Source organism: Pseudopipra pipra, chromosome 6, assembly GCF_036250125.1.
Source record: "Pseudopipra pipra isolate bDixPip1 chromosome 6, bDixPip1.hap1, whole genome shotgun sequence".
Lineage (NCBI taxonomy): Eukaryota > Metazoa > Chordata > Aves > Passeriformes > Pipridae > Pseudopipra > Pseudopipra pipra.
Window position 1 is genome coordinate 29,589,720 of NC_087554.1, and position 13,648 is coordinate 29,603,367.

General features: G+C 38.1%; 1 protein-coding gene across 6 annotated transcripts in view; it reads left to right on the plus strand.

The window, feature by feature from the left end:
- The window catches only part of MAP3K9 (mitogen-activated protein kinase kinase kinase 9), a 129,654-nt gene that overhangs the window by 15,100 nt on the left and 100,906 nt on the right, over positions 1-13,648 (plus strand). For all 6 annotated transcript variants that reach the window (XR_010431310.1, XR_010431309.1, XR_010431308.1 and 3 more), the window contains exon 3: positions 11,318-11,498. Coding sequence is in view for 2 of the 6 variants with exons in the window: in XM_064658266.1 (XP_064514336.1) it covers positions 11,318-11,498 (181 nt within the window). In the remaining 4 variants the exon portion in view is untranslated. The remainder of the gene's footprint in view (positions 1-11,317; positions 11,499-13,648) is intronic.

The following is a 13,648-nucleotide window of genomic DNA, read 5'->3' on the forward strand; positions in this document are numbered from 1 at the left end:
CATGCCTGAGCTAGAAGGTTGTTCCAATGTCAGCAGTATGGTAGGATTTAATCTGAAACCAGAGCTGAACAGCTCTATTTTTCCCAGAAACTCACCTGAGCATTCTTCAGGAGCATTCCAAGTGTTTTGTACAGATCACTAAGGTGATAAGACTTTTTTCAGCTTGGCTAGGTAAAAGGATCGATTCTAAATATATTGTGGCTCTGGAGGCCTTTCTTATCCCCTCCCCCATTATGCATGAAGCTCTTTAGAGTTACTGTACTGCATGGCTTAAAATCCAAGAACTGCTGTGCTGTCACATCCATCACCTCCTCTAGGTTGATAGAAGAAGACAGTTGGCCAGCTTTATGGATTTGCTGAACCCTCACACCTACTTAGTAATTAAAAAGCTATTGGTTCCAAGGTATATATATTTTTTAAAATGTGCTGTTGCTGAATGGTTAGTAATAAAAGAGAGAAAATATTTGCATATTACTAGAGACAGTATTTGTGTTCTTTGCTTTTGCTTCTAAGATGTGAAATTTTGAGTGAGTCTTAATTCTGTCCTCTCCAGGATCTTATGCAACACTTAGCCTTCTGCAGCACAAACAAATTAGAATAAAGATGCAGTTGTACTGAAATAAACAGCAGAGTACCCGACAGAAGGTAGGTAAAGGCTACATGTGGAAAGCCCTAACTCACTCCATGTGCAGATCTGTTAATCACTTTAAGTACTTTGAATGCAGGATCAAGAGCAGATTGCTCATTATCTGGATACTTGTGAAGCAAAACTGTGCCGTCTGACTATGGAAGGTAGAGCTAAAATTGCAAATTAGATTTTGGCAAACCACTACAATATGAAATCTGATTTTGGAGTGAATTTTTGAAATCCTTTCCCAAATGTTTTGTTCTACCCTCAAGACAGAATGCCACTGTACTGCCAATAGGACTTAATAATTAAAAAAAAGGATTGCCTAGCAATCTCAGTCTCTTGTTCCCTTTGCAATAGCTTTTTTGACTTGTTAGACAAATTGCAGACTTAGTAGCTGTCTTCTGGCTCTCTGAGACAATGCAGCAGCATATAGCAGCATATTAGAGCTATCTTTTTATCTGGCATCCAGTATTTCCCATCACTGCCCTCTGAGCTGAATTGTATCTTGGGACATTTTGTTTATTTATGGGAGGGGAAAATAGGATTGAAACAATCATTCTAAGTTTAGTGAAACCATCTTCTGTGCAAGAATGTTTTTATTTCATCTATGAGTACTTGTCTCCTTTAAATAAGGGCTGTTCAAAAGCTAGAGGACAATGGTTAATATTTGTATTACTATAGTACCTTCTAAATAAGAACCCTGAAGATTTCAGAATGCATTGCGTTTGTTCAGAGTACAGTGGAACTTTTAATTCACTTTTCAGATAAAAGCAAGTAGAAAAAGTAGTAATGGACCCATGCAAGAGGCAAAATATGCTTACCTGATTTTTCTGAATTACTCTTCATTTAAAAAAATTAATCCACATTTTCATGAATTCCACAGTAGTTGAAAAGTGTTTGGAGTGGAAACAGACTTAGAAGACAGTGAAAGGGATTTGTACAAAGTGAAAATTATACCTAGATGGTGGGGAGATGAGTGCAAAAAATTTTGTAGGCTAAAATTGGCTGTCCCAATTGTGAAATTCCAGAATGCGTATCAGGGAACAAATTAAAATTTAAGCGTAGTATTAATGTTTTAGTGTTCAAGGACCCTCTGGCTAGGAGTAGAAGTTCTCATAAAGAGCCTTCAGAGCTCTCCTGGCTCTGTTAGCTTTATTCTGTGGTCTGAAAAACAAACCCTTAGAAAACGTACAGGGTTGAGTGAGGAGATTCTTTGTTCAAGACAAGGTTTCCTGTGACAGATTGGCTCAGTTTTGGACACATTCTGCCATGGGTGGGTGAGTCTGGATCCTGTGATATTAATCAATCTTTTATCCTCTCTGGCAAACCTTGGACTTCGGGAAACCTTTAGCTTTCTGGGAAACTTGTGTAAAGCAATTTTTTAATAAATTTTGAATAGTTTGGAAATGGAAGTGTTTTCTGTTTCCTTCAACTCTTGCACTTGAGACTTCTGCTGTATTGCTGGCAGGGAGAAGTTTAATGGTAGTACCTCTCCATATGGGTCTGGATTGCTCTTAAATCATACCATGGAAAAGACTTGTATTATTTAGAATTGAAACCCTGCTCGTGTTTTGCATTTAAGGGTCTTGGAATGAAAAAGCATTGGTTTTCCTGAAGGTTTTACTTTGTTCTTTTTTTTCTGGAAAGTTCTTGCACCTGAGATTTGATGGACTTAGTATCTAATATGTCTCTTTTTAGTACTTGAATTATCTAAATGGAGGAAGTAGATGGGCTGATGCTTATTCTACCTGACAGCTTTTGGTATTTTACATTTTGGTAAGTAAAGCCACAGTAAACTGTTCTGTTTTTAGGATAGAGGAAGAAATAAAGCGTGTCCAATATTTCCACTCAGTAATACTCAACTCCAGCAATGGTCTTTTACGTTCCAGCTATGACAGGGAAAGCCTTAGTTCCCCTCTTTGTAGCTTCTGGTCGACCTTGCTGATTTTGAAAACAGTGATCATACTGTAGCAGATGAGCAAAGGCCTGTGGGAAAACAAATCTAGTACTAGGCTGTTGTATCTATTGGTGCTTGAGTTGCTCTGGAGTGATCTGCAAAAACACCCAACTGTGGCAAAAGAGTGTGGTATTATTCTGGGAAAGATAAGTTGGGTAGGTAGAGTGGTGTAATTTTGTATGACTTTGAGTTCCCTTGCCATTTTTCAGCCTTTGAGGTCATAAGTAGTGGTATTCTCACCTCTCTTCAATCTTAACAAGAATAGATATGGTGAAGCACTGAAAGTAAAGCAGAAACCTGCTTGAGAGTCCAGATAAAAATAAGGGAGAGTGGGGAAGAAACTTCACTGAGTCTGAGCAGCTAGTTGGATGACCAGTTTATGATTTAAATATTAGAGTTGAATGCTTCTACACCAAGTAAAATAACAAAGACAACATATTTATCCTATTTATAGTCCTTCCTCTTGTCACTCTCACCCACCCATCACTGTTGCTGCCATCTGCCTCTTGAACTGTGTAAGCAGCTGATGTGGCCCTAAGGAGACGAGCGCAGCACAAAGTAATGGGGAGTGGCTCTTGGGCATGGGTGTGAGTGGGATGTGTTTGCAGGCTAAATCCTTTTGCTTGGAGATTTTCTGTATATCTTGATATGACTGCTTTCCACATTCCTAGAATCTTGGATGGCAAAGCATTTGACCCACAGCAGTGCTAATGGTGGTGAAGACTGAAACAGAACTACTGAGGTGCACTGACACTTACAGGTATTCAGGTATATCCACCACCTTTGGGGGTTTCAGGCCTTCTCAAGTTTACATTATCAAGTTTTTTCATCGTTATCTTTTTTATTTCTCCTTTCACTTAATGATTGGAACCATTTCCATCAGGCTTGATGTTCATTAGCTAATAGATTTCTATTCTTGTGTGCCAAGTTTACCGATTAGCATCACGTGCAGGTAAATGACTTGGTGCGAATTGTGAGCTGGCCCATGCAAGAGACTGTCTTGGATTTTTTGTAGTTTTTTCGTGTTCCTTATACAACACACACACTCTCTGGATTGGGAAATGGAGCATGAAGTTGCTGATACTGCTCTTGTCATGAAATGCAGGGGGCAATGGGCATGTTGGTGGTTAAGTTTTGTGGTATTGCAAGGTATTCCTGCTTTCCTTGGTATTCTCTTGTTACCAACTGTTGCCTTTTAAGACAGGAACTTCTTTATTTTCTTGGTGTTCTGTGTGCTAAATAATGGGAATACAACAGCAGAGTAGTTGAAAAAGCTGAAGCCAGCTTTCAGTATGCCTGGCTGCTCATACTACTTTGTGCAGTAGACAGGGACCTGTTTCCTCTGCCTTCATATATTAAAAAGGGGCTATTTTGCTGTGGAAGATCACACTGTAGTAGTTCCTCCCTGAATGTTGTTCTGCTTCCGAAGTGATGAGTCAGCTTTTAGCACAAAAGCAAAGCAAAGGAGTATTCTGTTCAGCACTACACTATGCAGATTAACCTAATCCTTTCGCTAGGCTCAGAAACCAGGAAAAGGCAATTATATTACCATGTCTTGCTGCCTTGACCCTTAATTTTGACAGTTGAGAAGCCATTTTCTACCAGGACTTTGATGTTACTGGCAACTGGATCAGCATGGGTTAAAGTGTTTATTTTGCAGTACTTGCTCTTTTCCACTGCTTTGGCTTACTGGACACTGAGAACACTGCCCTAACTGCCCAAAAGTATAGCTGAAAACTAAAATAACCTTCCAAAAGAATTAAACAAAAATCTAACAGTGTTACTGCCTTCCAGGGGAAGTTTGTGGAAGAAGGTTATAATACATTTTCTGGCTCTGCTGGTGTAATGTGAGCAGACCTAATGTGAGAATTAAAACAGCAGCTGTAAATTTGGTTGCCAAAAATTTTTTATTAATTTCACTAGTAGCAAATTTCCCTTGGTGGAATAAATCTACCTCTTTATCTTTTTATGCATACTGGAGGTAGTATGGTACTGGATTAAAAATAGGTGTATGGTTGAGGTTTTGTGAAATTAACAACTTGAAACCTAAGTAAAGCTTTATTATGTTTCTTTTAGTGATTGGATTGAAAGATGCAGTGCAGATGATTTATCTGTTTATGTAGGATAGAGGAGTGCGTTTAGAAGGAGAGTAGATGAAAATTAGAGAAAAGGGGTAAAAAGGTGTATATTTTGTCAGAAGGAAAGAAATTCAGACTGTTTGTACTTCTAGCATAATTGAGAAGATGAAAAACGTAATACAAATCAGTTGGGTTAAGCAGAGTGAGAAATATATCAACAGTGCAGTTATTTGCATTGGAACGCTGTAATAAAGTTGAGAAGATTGCCAAAACAAAATTTGCTCAGCAGTTTTAAAATTCTTACTGCAATGGCTAAGAAGCAGGAATGATACTGACATACTGGATGTGGCTTATGCAGTCCTCTTACAGTTTATTAAAATATAGGTACAAGTAGATCAAAATATATACAGCTCTGTACCCCTCAAAGGTTATACAGCTTTATACCCCAATCTTTACTGTGTCTTGGTGTATTTGTTTATCTGCTCTTATGTCTTTCTGGTAGATGCATGAGTAATGAAAACACAGCTATGTAATATCTGGAAATGAGGTCCTCCTTTGTAGTAGGGGTTTGGGTGTTTGACAGTGATGTTGACCATTGACTTTTAACTGATTCAGTGATTATTAACTGATTCAGTGATTATTAAGGTGAGCGATGCAAGATGCAATGATTTGTGACCTCAAGCTGCCTTCATGGGCAAAGGGACAGTTTTACTTAAGATTGATTTCACAGTAGTACCAGTTTGACTTACATTAGCTGTCTGCCAATAGAACAATATATTTCTGACAATTTTAAAGAAATTCAGAACACTAGGTAATCTTGCAACTATAAGTAAATTTGTCTCTCTTAACATCTGGTGTGTAGGGGAACTTCTGTAATTGAACAGTTTGCTTACACCAGACCACAGAGATTCATATGGTTTGAGTGGGCACTTAGCACAGATGTTCTAGTCAAGCAAGGCTCCTGTAGAGAGTAATTCAGAGCACGTATATTAGACTTATGCTTGGAATCCCCTTCTGTCGAGGCTTTGTCTTTTCTCTAGCTGTGTTTGGAGTCTAGGAAGATTGCCTTCTGAGATCCCGTGAGTTTGTTTCATCTAAGCCAGCTTTCATTGTAACGATCCGTAGCAATGGAGGAGGGGGAAGGGGAAGAAATTCACCTTTTGAACATGTGAGGTTGTGGCTTCTGTTTCATGCATGCAAGACAGAATTTCATCTCTATAGAAATGTTTATTACTTGCTTCCAGGGCAACTGTTCTGTAGTTTTATCTGATAATTTATGGCAGAGTTGTAACTTGGCCAGCATTTAATCCATAAATTTTAACTTCAGTCTGTATTCCTTCAGAATTCATTTGATCCTCTGTTTTGCCTACTTAGAACTAACCTCTGGTTTTGGTACAGTAAAGGATGTCCACACTAACAAAATTTTAAAGCTGCAAGTTTCAGTGTTTTCCCTGTGGTGATTGCTCCTTCTGAAAGGCATCTCTCTTGATAGTGCCTTGTGATGATGAGACAGAACTGAAGAATCCAGCATGAGTGCTGAAGGATATGATAGGATTTTAGAAATCTTAATCAAGCTGCTTTTTATATTGCTTTGAATCGGGTGTTTTTTATCTTTCTAGTAAAGCATAATAATTCAGAATGGGGTGGAACAGGAGGAAGAGCTGACTCAGCGTCACATACCATTGTGTTGGTCGTACATCGGTCGATCTGTTTCTGTGGTGTCTGTTTTTGGTACAAATCCTTGTTTAAACAGCAAAAGCATCTGAGTTGGCCCTGGCTCTAGAAAAAACCCCCGATTCTTCTTGATGCCACTGATATACAACAGTGACTCATGAAACTGATAATCATATGTATCCTTTGGGATCTGTTACCACTAGGATATGTGTACTTCTACAGGCTTGATGGCTTTCAGTAAGACTGACGTTGGATTCTGTGAAAATAGCCTGTTGGCTTTTAATGCACATACAGAATGATACTTAAACTGTGGAAGGTAAACTGGCTTCACCTGACCTCAAGAAGATGGTTTCCATCACTTCCAACTCTGCTAGAAAAGCTGCTACATCAAATCACAAAGAAGCATAAGAGGGGTTTAGGTGCATCATCCATTCTTTCTTCCCTGCCCTAAGAAATCATTTTTATGTGGTGCCACCAGTGACTGAGTTAACACCCCATGACTCTTTGTGCAGATTGAGACTGGAATGAGAAACTCAAGTTGTATCAGGAAAGTCTCTAATGATACTTCTGTTTCAGCATCTGGTGTTACCTACTAACCAAAGAGCATTAAACCTGATGAAAGATCTGGTTGATGACCAATATTCAGTGATTTGCAGACTGTAGTGAAGATGCTCTTTGTAAACTTTATCAGTCTGCTTTGGCTCTGGCCTCTTAACTATTGCTTCAATATTCAAAACAAGTAAATGGAACCATATGTTAAGTCACTGGACTTCTTGTGGAAATTATACTCTTCCACATTACTGTGATTCAGAAGGGATAAATGCCAGGACTTGTTGACTAAGGATGATTTTCTGGTAATATGGATCTTGATTGCTGAGTTCACTCATGGCAATAAGGGCAAATTAAAGAACACGATTAAGAAAGGCTGTTTAATATCTGGGATGGTCTTGCAGGCCTGGGTGCTGCAGTTACTATTGTGAGCATGATGGTAATTGTTCATGAAGTATCAAAGTTACAATCACAGAGTATCCTAAATCTTCAGAGAATAGACTACAAACTGCTACCTATAGCTCTGAACTACTCAGAGATGACTGAAGATGCTGTGAAGTTAGTGATGAGAGCAAGCCATGCAATGCTGCCTTTCTTCTCTGTTACTGCAACTTGTTTTGTCTGGAGCAGAAGCCAAAGCATCACATAGATGGAAACCTGTGCTAAAAGTACTGAAAATATAATGGTAACAAGTTTTCTCATCTCTAGCAATACTTTATTTGCTTGCTGTAATGTCAGACAGTATGACTAAGGACTGCACCAGACTGAGTCTTGTCAAATCTTTGAATTCTGCCTTGTACTGTTTTCCTGGTTAGTCTGTCTCATCAGTTTGTGTTGGCTTATTGCTTTTGGTTGCCTAACCCCTTTGTTTGTATGGTGCCTACTTCTTTCTCTGTACTTCAGGAAATTTTTTCATAAGAGTCTGGTGGGAAAATATACTCTTATAGGGCATCAAAGATGTTCTCGAAGAATGGAGGACATTTTCATTTCAAAGAACCTCAACAGACATTTTCATTTCAAAGAAAAAAGACTAGTCTTCATCATAACCTAGATAAGAAGAGGCCCAGTGTTTAATTTCTACTTCTGTATCTTTCAATTCAGACCTTTCTTGTCTCAATTGACTATTGTCTTTTAGCACTTACAGTATGCCTGACTCTCGAGAAATAAAATAGTGGGTTTGAATCATTACCAGTAATGGTTCTTGAGAGTCCTTGTGGTAATAAAATTCTTAGTATATTCTTAATGGTTGAAATTACACACCTAAATCAGATGTACCTGCATCTGGATGACCACCTGATTCAGAGAAAGTCTTGTTAGGAGGTACTAAGGCAAATTTGTTCCTAGTTCTTCCATGTTGGGACACGTGGAGATGTGGAAGAGCTGTCTTGCTGGACAGAATTCCTGTGATCAGTAGTTAATTTCTCATTGTCAAATGCTTATTTTCCAGAGGACAAGTTTCAAGTCCTTCAGGAATATATAAAAACATACGTGAGCGCTTCTGGATTATTACTCCTATAAGGTCACATGTTCATGGTACACTCACCTAAAGTTGCTGGCAATTTTTAATGCTTAGTTTAAGCCACCGTGCGTTGCTTCGCGCTTGCAGTTTGCAAAAAGCTTGGTATTGGTGATTTGCTCTATTAAGTTGTTTTGCTTTAGTAGTTGGGTGCTCAAAGCTGTTGAATGTGCTTGTAATACCTGATTTACTTCACCAGTCCCCTTTGCACACTGCTGGTTGGCTCCTCACCATGCTACTTAAGATCAGCTTTTAGTCCACGCTACAGAGGAAAAAGAGAAGCAGCGGTACATAGCAGACTTTCCTTTACAACTTGGCTGGCTCTGTGCATGCACTCAGGAAGAGATTTCTTGCATGGGCCCTGCTGGAATAGGGAAAAACTGATCCACCCCTAACAAGCTGACACACATTCTGCATGTTCCTGCTGATTAGGATCTCATTCTTCCCCAGTTCCTTGAAAACTAGGCCCAGTGTCTTTGCTGCCAAACAATTTCTTTCTTTAAGGCTGGCAATGTGAAAGATTTTCTGTTAAATTTTCTACCTATTTTAAACTTATGTATCGCATGCAGATCTTTAAAATCAGCAGCCAAGAATGAGGAGATTTACTGCCTTGGTAGATTAGCTGAGTTTCGGAGTAAGTGCTCTGTATTTGTGTCTGAACTTGTTAGGCCAGATGTTAATCATCTGGCCACTGTAGCTCAGTCCTGAGTGATCAAATCTATACAAAGATGGAAAGGTATGTTTGTAAATGTAGGAAGTATGTTGCTTGTTTGTGTTTCATGTTTCTTGTTTGTTTTGTGATAGACTAACATGAGTTCAGAAGAAGTAGTGCTTGAGGACTTGCACTCAAGAGTATTAAACAAGATGCACTAACTGGTTGTAGATAAAACACAGAAGTAAATGAGACCATGTTGATTAGCATAAGTAAAGTGCATTTGCTGTGTCCTAGCAACCTGCCTTGTGTTCTCCATAAAAGAGATTTTTAAGGAGGAAATTGATAGAAATTAATATTTCACCTATTTACAAATTCTTCATTGAAATTCAAGCAAATGCAAGGGGGAGAATCAATGTTTTTGGTTTGAAAATCTGACAGGTACAAGTGGGCCCATTGATACTGAATAATATGATAATGATAAGGAGAACTGAAGCAAATGCTGGAAAGAGATACCATTCTTAAAATTAATTTTTAAAAATAAACTCTAGGCCTCAGTCTCGTCTTTCTTCTGCAATTAGAAAAACGGAGCATTCAGTCATGTTAGAAAGGAATTTTGCAAAAGAAGCAAGACCCAAGAGCTCAACCATAGGTCTAATTTATTCACAGCTTGAATAATCACAACAATCGTTGAAGTAGTATTTTGTGAATTCTGAAGCCATGTAGAAAGAGTAACTGATTTTTTTAAATTTTCAAAGAACAGACAATTTGTTTAACTTTAGTAAAAGTAAGTGCAGTATTTAAACGTTTAGATGTGTGCTACTTATTATGCAGAAGGGTCCAAATAACACTTCAGGCTTTTATTTAATGGGAATTCCCACTGATTATTGTGGCGAAGTATGAGATTGAATGCAAGATTCTTCTTCCTTCCCTTTCCTACATCCCCTCCTCCCGCCCCCCCAAAAAAACTGTGTTAACTTGAAACTGATACTTGAGTCTTTTCATGGACTGATAAAAGTAGTCCTGAAGATGATTTTTATATGTTGAGTAATTTTTGCAGCAGTTTTGCTTTTTGTAGGTTTTGTTATGATCCATGATTCTTTGGTTGTGGGTTGTTGCAAGGTTTCTTTTGTTTATTTTTTTGGGGTTGTTTTTTAATTCATGCATACATAGAAAAGGAGAAAAACACTCTCATGTTTTCGAAGAACCTGAGTGTGTAATGACATTAAAACAGAGTAGCAGCATGATGATGGTATATCACTGGCTTGATGATCTTTGCTGTGAGGTCTTTGGACTAATAGTAATACAAATATTTTTACTTTGTGGTCTTCGACAAAGTAGCTGAAAATTCTTTCACAGGCTTATGGTTGCATTAGTTATGGAAGTTTAGTGCCCTCTTATAATCTGTTGCTTGATGTTACATTGCTGGCACAACCCGTGTGGTCACTTTACACTAAGATAAATAGGATAATGAGATGCTGCTAAAGCAGAGTGGTTACTTCTGGCCTCTAGTTTACACTCATTTCCCAGTGGTGTGACAGTACAACTTGCTGGCTAACAAACATTCTGGAGTTCTGCCTCAAGGTGTTTTTGAAGTTCTTGGGTTTAGACTCCTCTGCCACTGAAACTAGATAGAAACTTTGGCAGCTTAACCAAAAAGTAGCTTAATAATGATGAGAGAGGCAATCTGTGGTGGTGTATATGAAATCTGGAATTGACCATGTTATTACCAATCATAAATACATTTTTTCAATTGTGACTTTAAAAAAAATTATGCATAGAGCTTCCACTGCTAATACATTTAAATGAAGGGCATATCCAGCCTGTGTGTGTATCTGGATTTAAAAAAAAAGTCCTCTAAGCAGTTCAAGAAAAAGATGCTATTACTGGCTTGCTGAGAGAGGATTAATTAGGAAATGTCTTCCCTTATCTGGATTTCTAGAAGTTACAGTGGTTCACTTCCTCTTAGCAGAGAATTATTATACAGAACACTAGGCACTTTATTAAATAATTATTTTATTATGTATTTGTTCTCTGGGTCTTGGTACTTTTGTTAAATTGGAAGTTATTTGCTAGACAGCTATTCAGTTGTCAGATGAAAGGATCAGCTTGAAATAACTTGTAACGGAGTATGATATGTTTGAATAATTAAAAGCTAGGGAGAATCTTGAAATTTGGGAGATCTCCAGGAGAATCTTTTTTGCATAAATACTAGCTTTACTCTGCATACCTTTTATTCCCCCCCTTCCCTTTTCTCTAGTACTGATACTCGAAAAGGTGGAAAATGGAGATCTGAGCAACAAGATGTTGAAGATCACGGATTTCGGCTTGGCCAGGGAATGGCATAAAACTACCAAAATGAGCGCAGCTGGAACATATGCCTGGATGGCTCCTGAGGTCATCCGCTCCTCCATGTTCTCCAAAGGCAGCGATGTTTGGAGGTATTGATTTGGCATTAAGTGATTGGATACTACAGAGTAACTAGACCTGCCAGGAAACCTTTTATGTTTAAGAATGAGTAATGGTGAACCAAATATTAAAATTCAGGTCTTAAGAAAACTTTATCCATCAGCTTTCCATCTGTTAGACTTATCTCAGACTTACTGTTACTACAGAAAGTGGTGGATCAGCTACTGCATGCCTCTAAATTTTTGTTGTTCTATAAATTTGCATTCAGATAATTTTGGGACTCATAATCAAATCCCTTCTGCTTTATCTAAACTAAACTTTTTGTGCTTATTTGGCTGTTGGCTGACATAATCAAAGGCCATAATAGCATTTGAGAAGTACTTTACTCTTTTACCAATAGTAAGATAATTTTATGTTTTGGTAGTAACGTGTCACTGATGTACTGTACTTAATTGAATTCCCCATGCAGTTTCAATCCAAATGTGGTGTTTTTCGCTTTCATTATTCTTATTAATGATTTCCACCCTTCTAGTCTTTCATAGGGTAATAACTCTCTTCTCTAGGTCTGCCTGAGTACATAATCCATAAGTAGTAACTTACATGTATATATTGTCTTTTCCATTCATGCACTGGGATTTTTGTGAATGAATTAATTTAGTGGGAAGGAGTGTAACAGTCAACCCATAGACTTCCAGAAGCTGAGTTTGAATACTGCCATTAAGTGAATTAGTAAATAAAGAATTCAGTAAATAGCTCTAGGACAGTGACTTTTCTGGGTGCTGGATGATTTAGAATTAGTACTGAACATCTGAAACAGATGAATTAGCAAGAATTTTGTTTTTCTTGTGGAGAAAGACGTGTTGAAATGTCAGGGTGACTTCATCTTCAGAGCAGTACGGTTCTGTTGCTGGCCAGTAATGCTCTCGCACAACTGAGTGCATACTGTGAAATCAGTCAGGATAAAGAATATCCCAGCTGGCAGAATTGCCTGGCTGTTATGGCAGAGATTTGGTGTGGGGATTTTCATTTTCCTTATCCAGATTTGCTGAATAGATATTGCTTTGTGATAAGTCTGTGAACTTATATTTTGCATGCTAATAGTGTGGGTGAAATTCTGACTCTGTAATGAAATGTGGTAGCCTCTGTAGTTAATCTAAGACAAATTGAGCAAGAACCAGGCTTTTATTCTGAGTGAAGTCTGAGAGAAGTGAAAATCTCAGGGCTGTGCACCTTTCTGTGTACATGATGACAGTTCTGGTTTGCACACAGCTTGTCAAGCTCCAACCTCAACTTGCTCTTCCCTGAAACTGTGCCAGGAATGGCCTTTAAGGGTAACCTGAGGGAAAGGGAGAAGGCAAAGAGGAAACTGTTTTGCTGTAATTGTAATTGTAATTCAGGCATGCTGTGAACAGATCAGTAGATGTTCTGTACCAGTATGAGTTCATTTTAAAAAAGGTAAGACTTAATTGGTTGGTTGATGATTTTTGTGAAGGTAGCACAAGTGCCTCTTTATTTGTGCAAAAGTACCAGTTTGGTCATTGACTTACGAACTGTGAATCACTTCAGGACTTAAGGACTGTACATAACTTAAATGATTTGGTCATTTTTAAGAATACTTTATTTCTACTTTTAAGATTCCTTCATTGCTTTCTCTTGTTATAGTTACCAGTCTTGCCTTGAAAACAGGTTGAGTTCCTCACAGTATTCTCCCCTAAACAGTGTGTCATCACCATTAAGAGAACTTATATACTATCTCTGAAGAAGCCTTTTCTCCTGGGTGGCTAAAACTTCTATTTGTAGTTAAATAAACTGAAAAGAACATGATGTTTGAGGTGTGTATGCAGAGGACAAATACTTTCCAGTGCAGTCACTACTAGTGTGTCAATGATGATAAGCACTAGATTTTATAAAAGCAGTCATGGACTTGTATAATAAATTCTGTCCCCACCCAAGGATGGAACCAGAAATTCTTAACAGGATGAACTCTTTTATCCTATTAGACTTGCCCTTCCTCTTGTCCAGTTCAACCTCTTGGTTAATCATTGGAGTCATTGGGAGTTTTTTTACCTGGCAACCTTACTGTTGATCTGTGCAGCATCAACAGAATTGGCTGTCTCTGCCTCTCTAACATTCACAAACCCTTTTATTTCAACACCTTTTCTTTAAAGCTTGTTAGAATAAT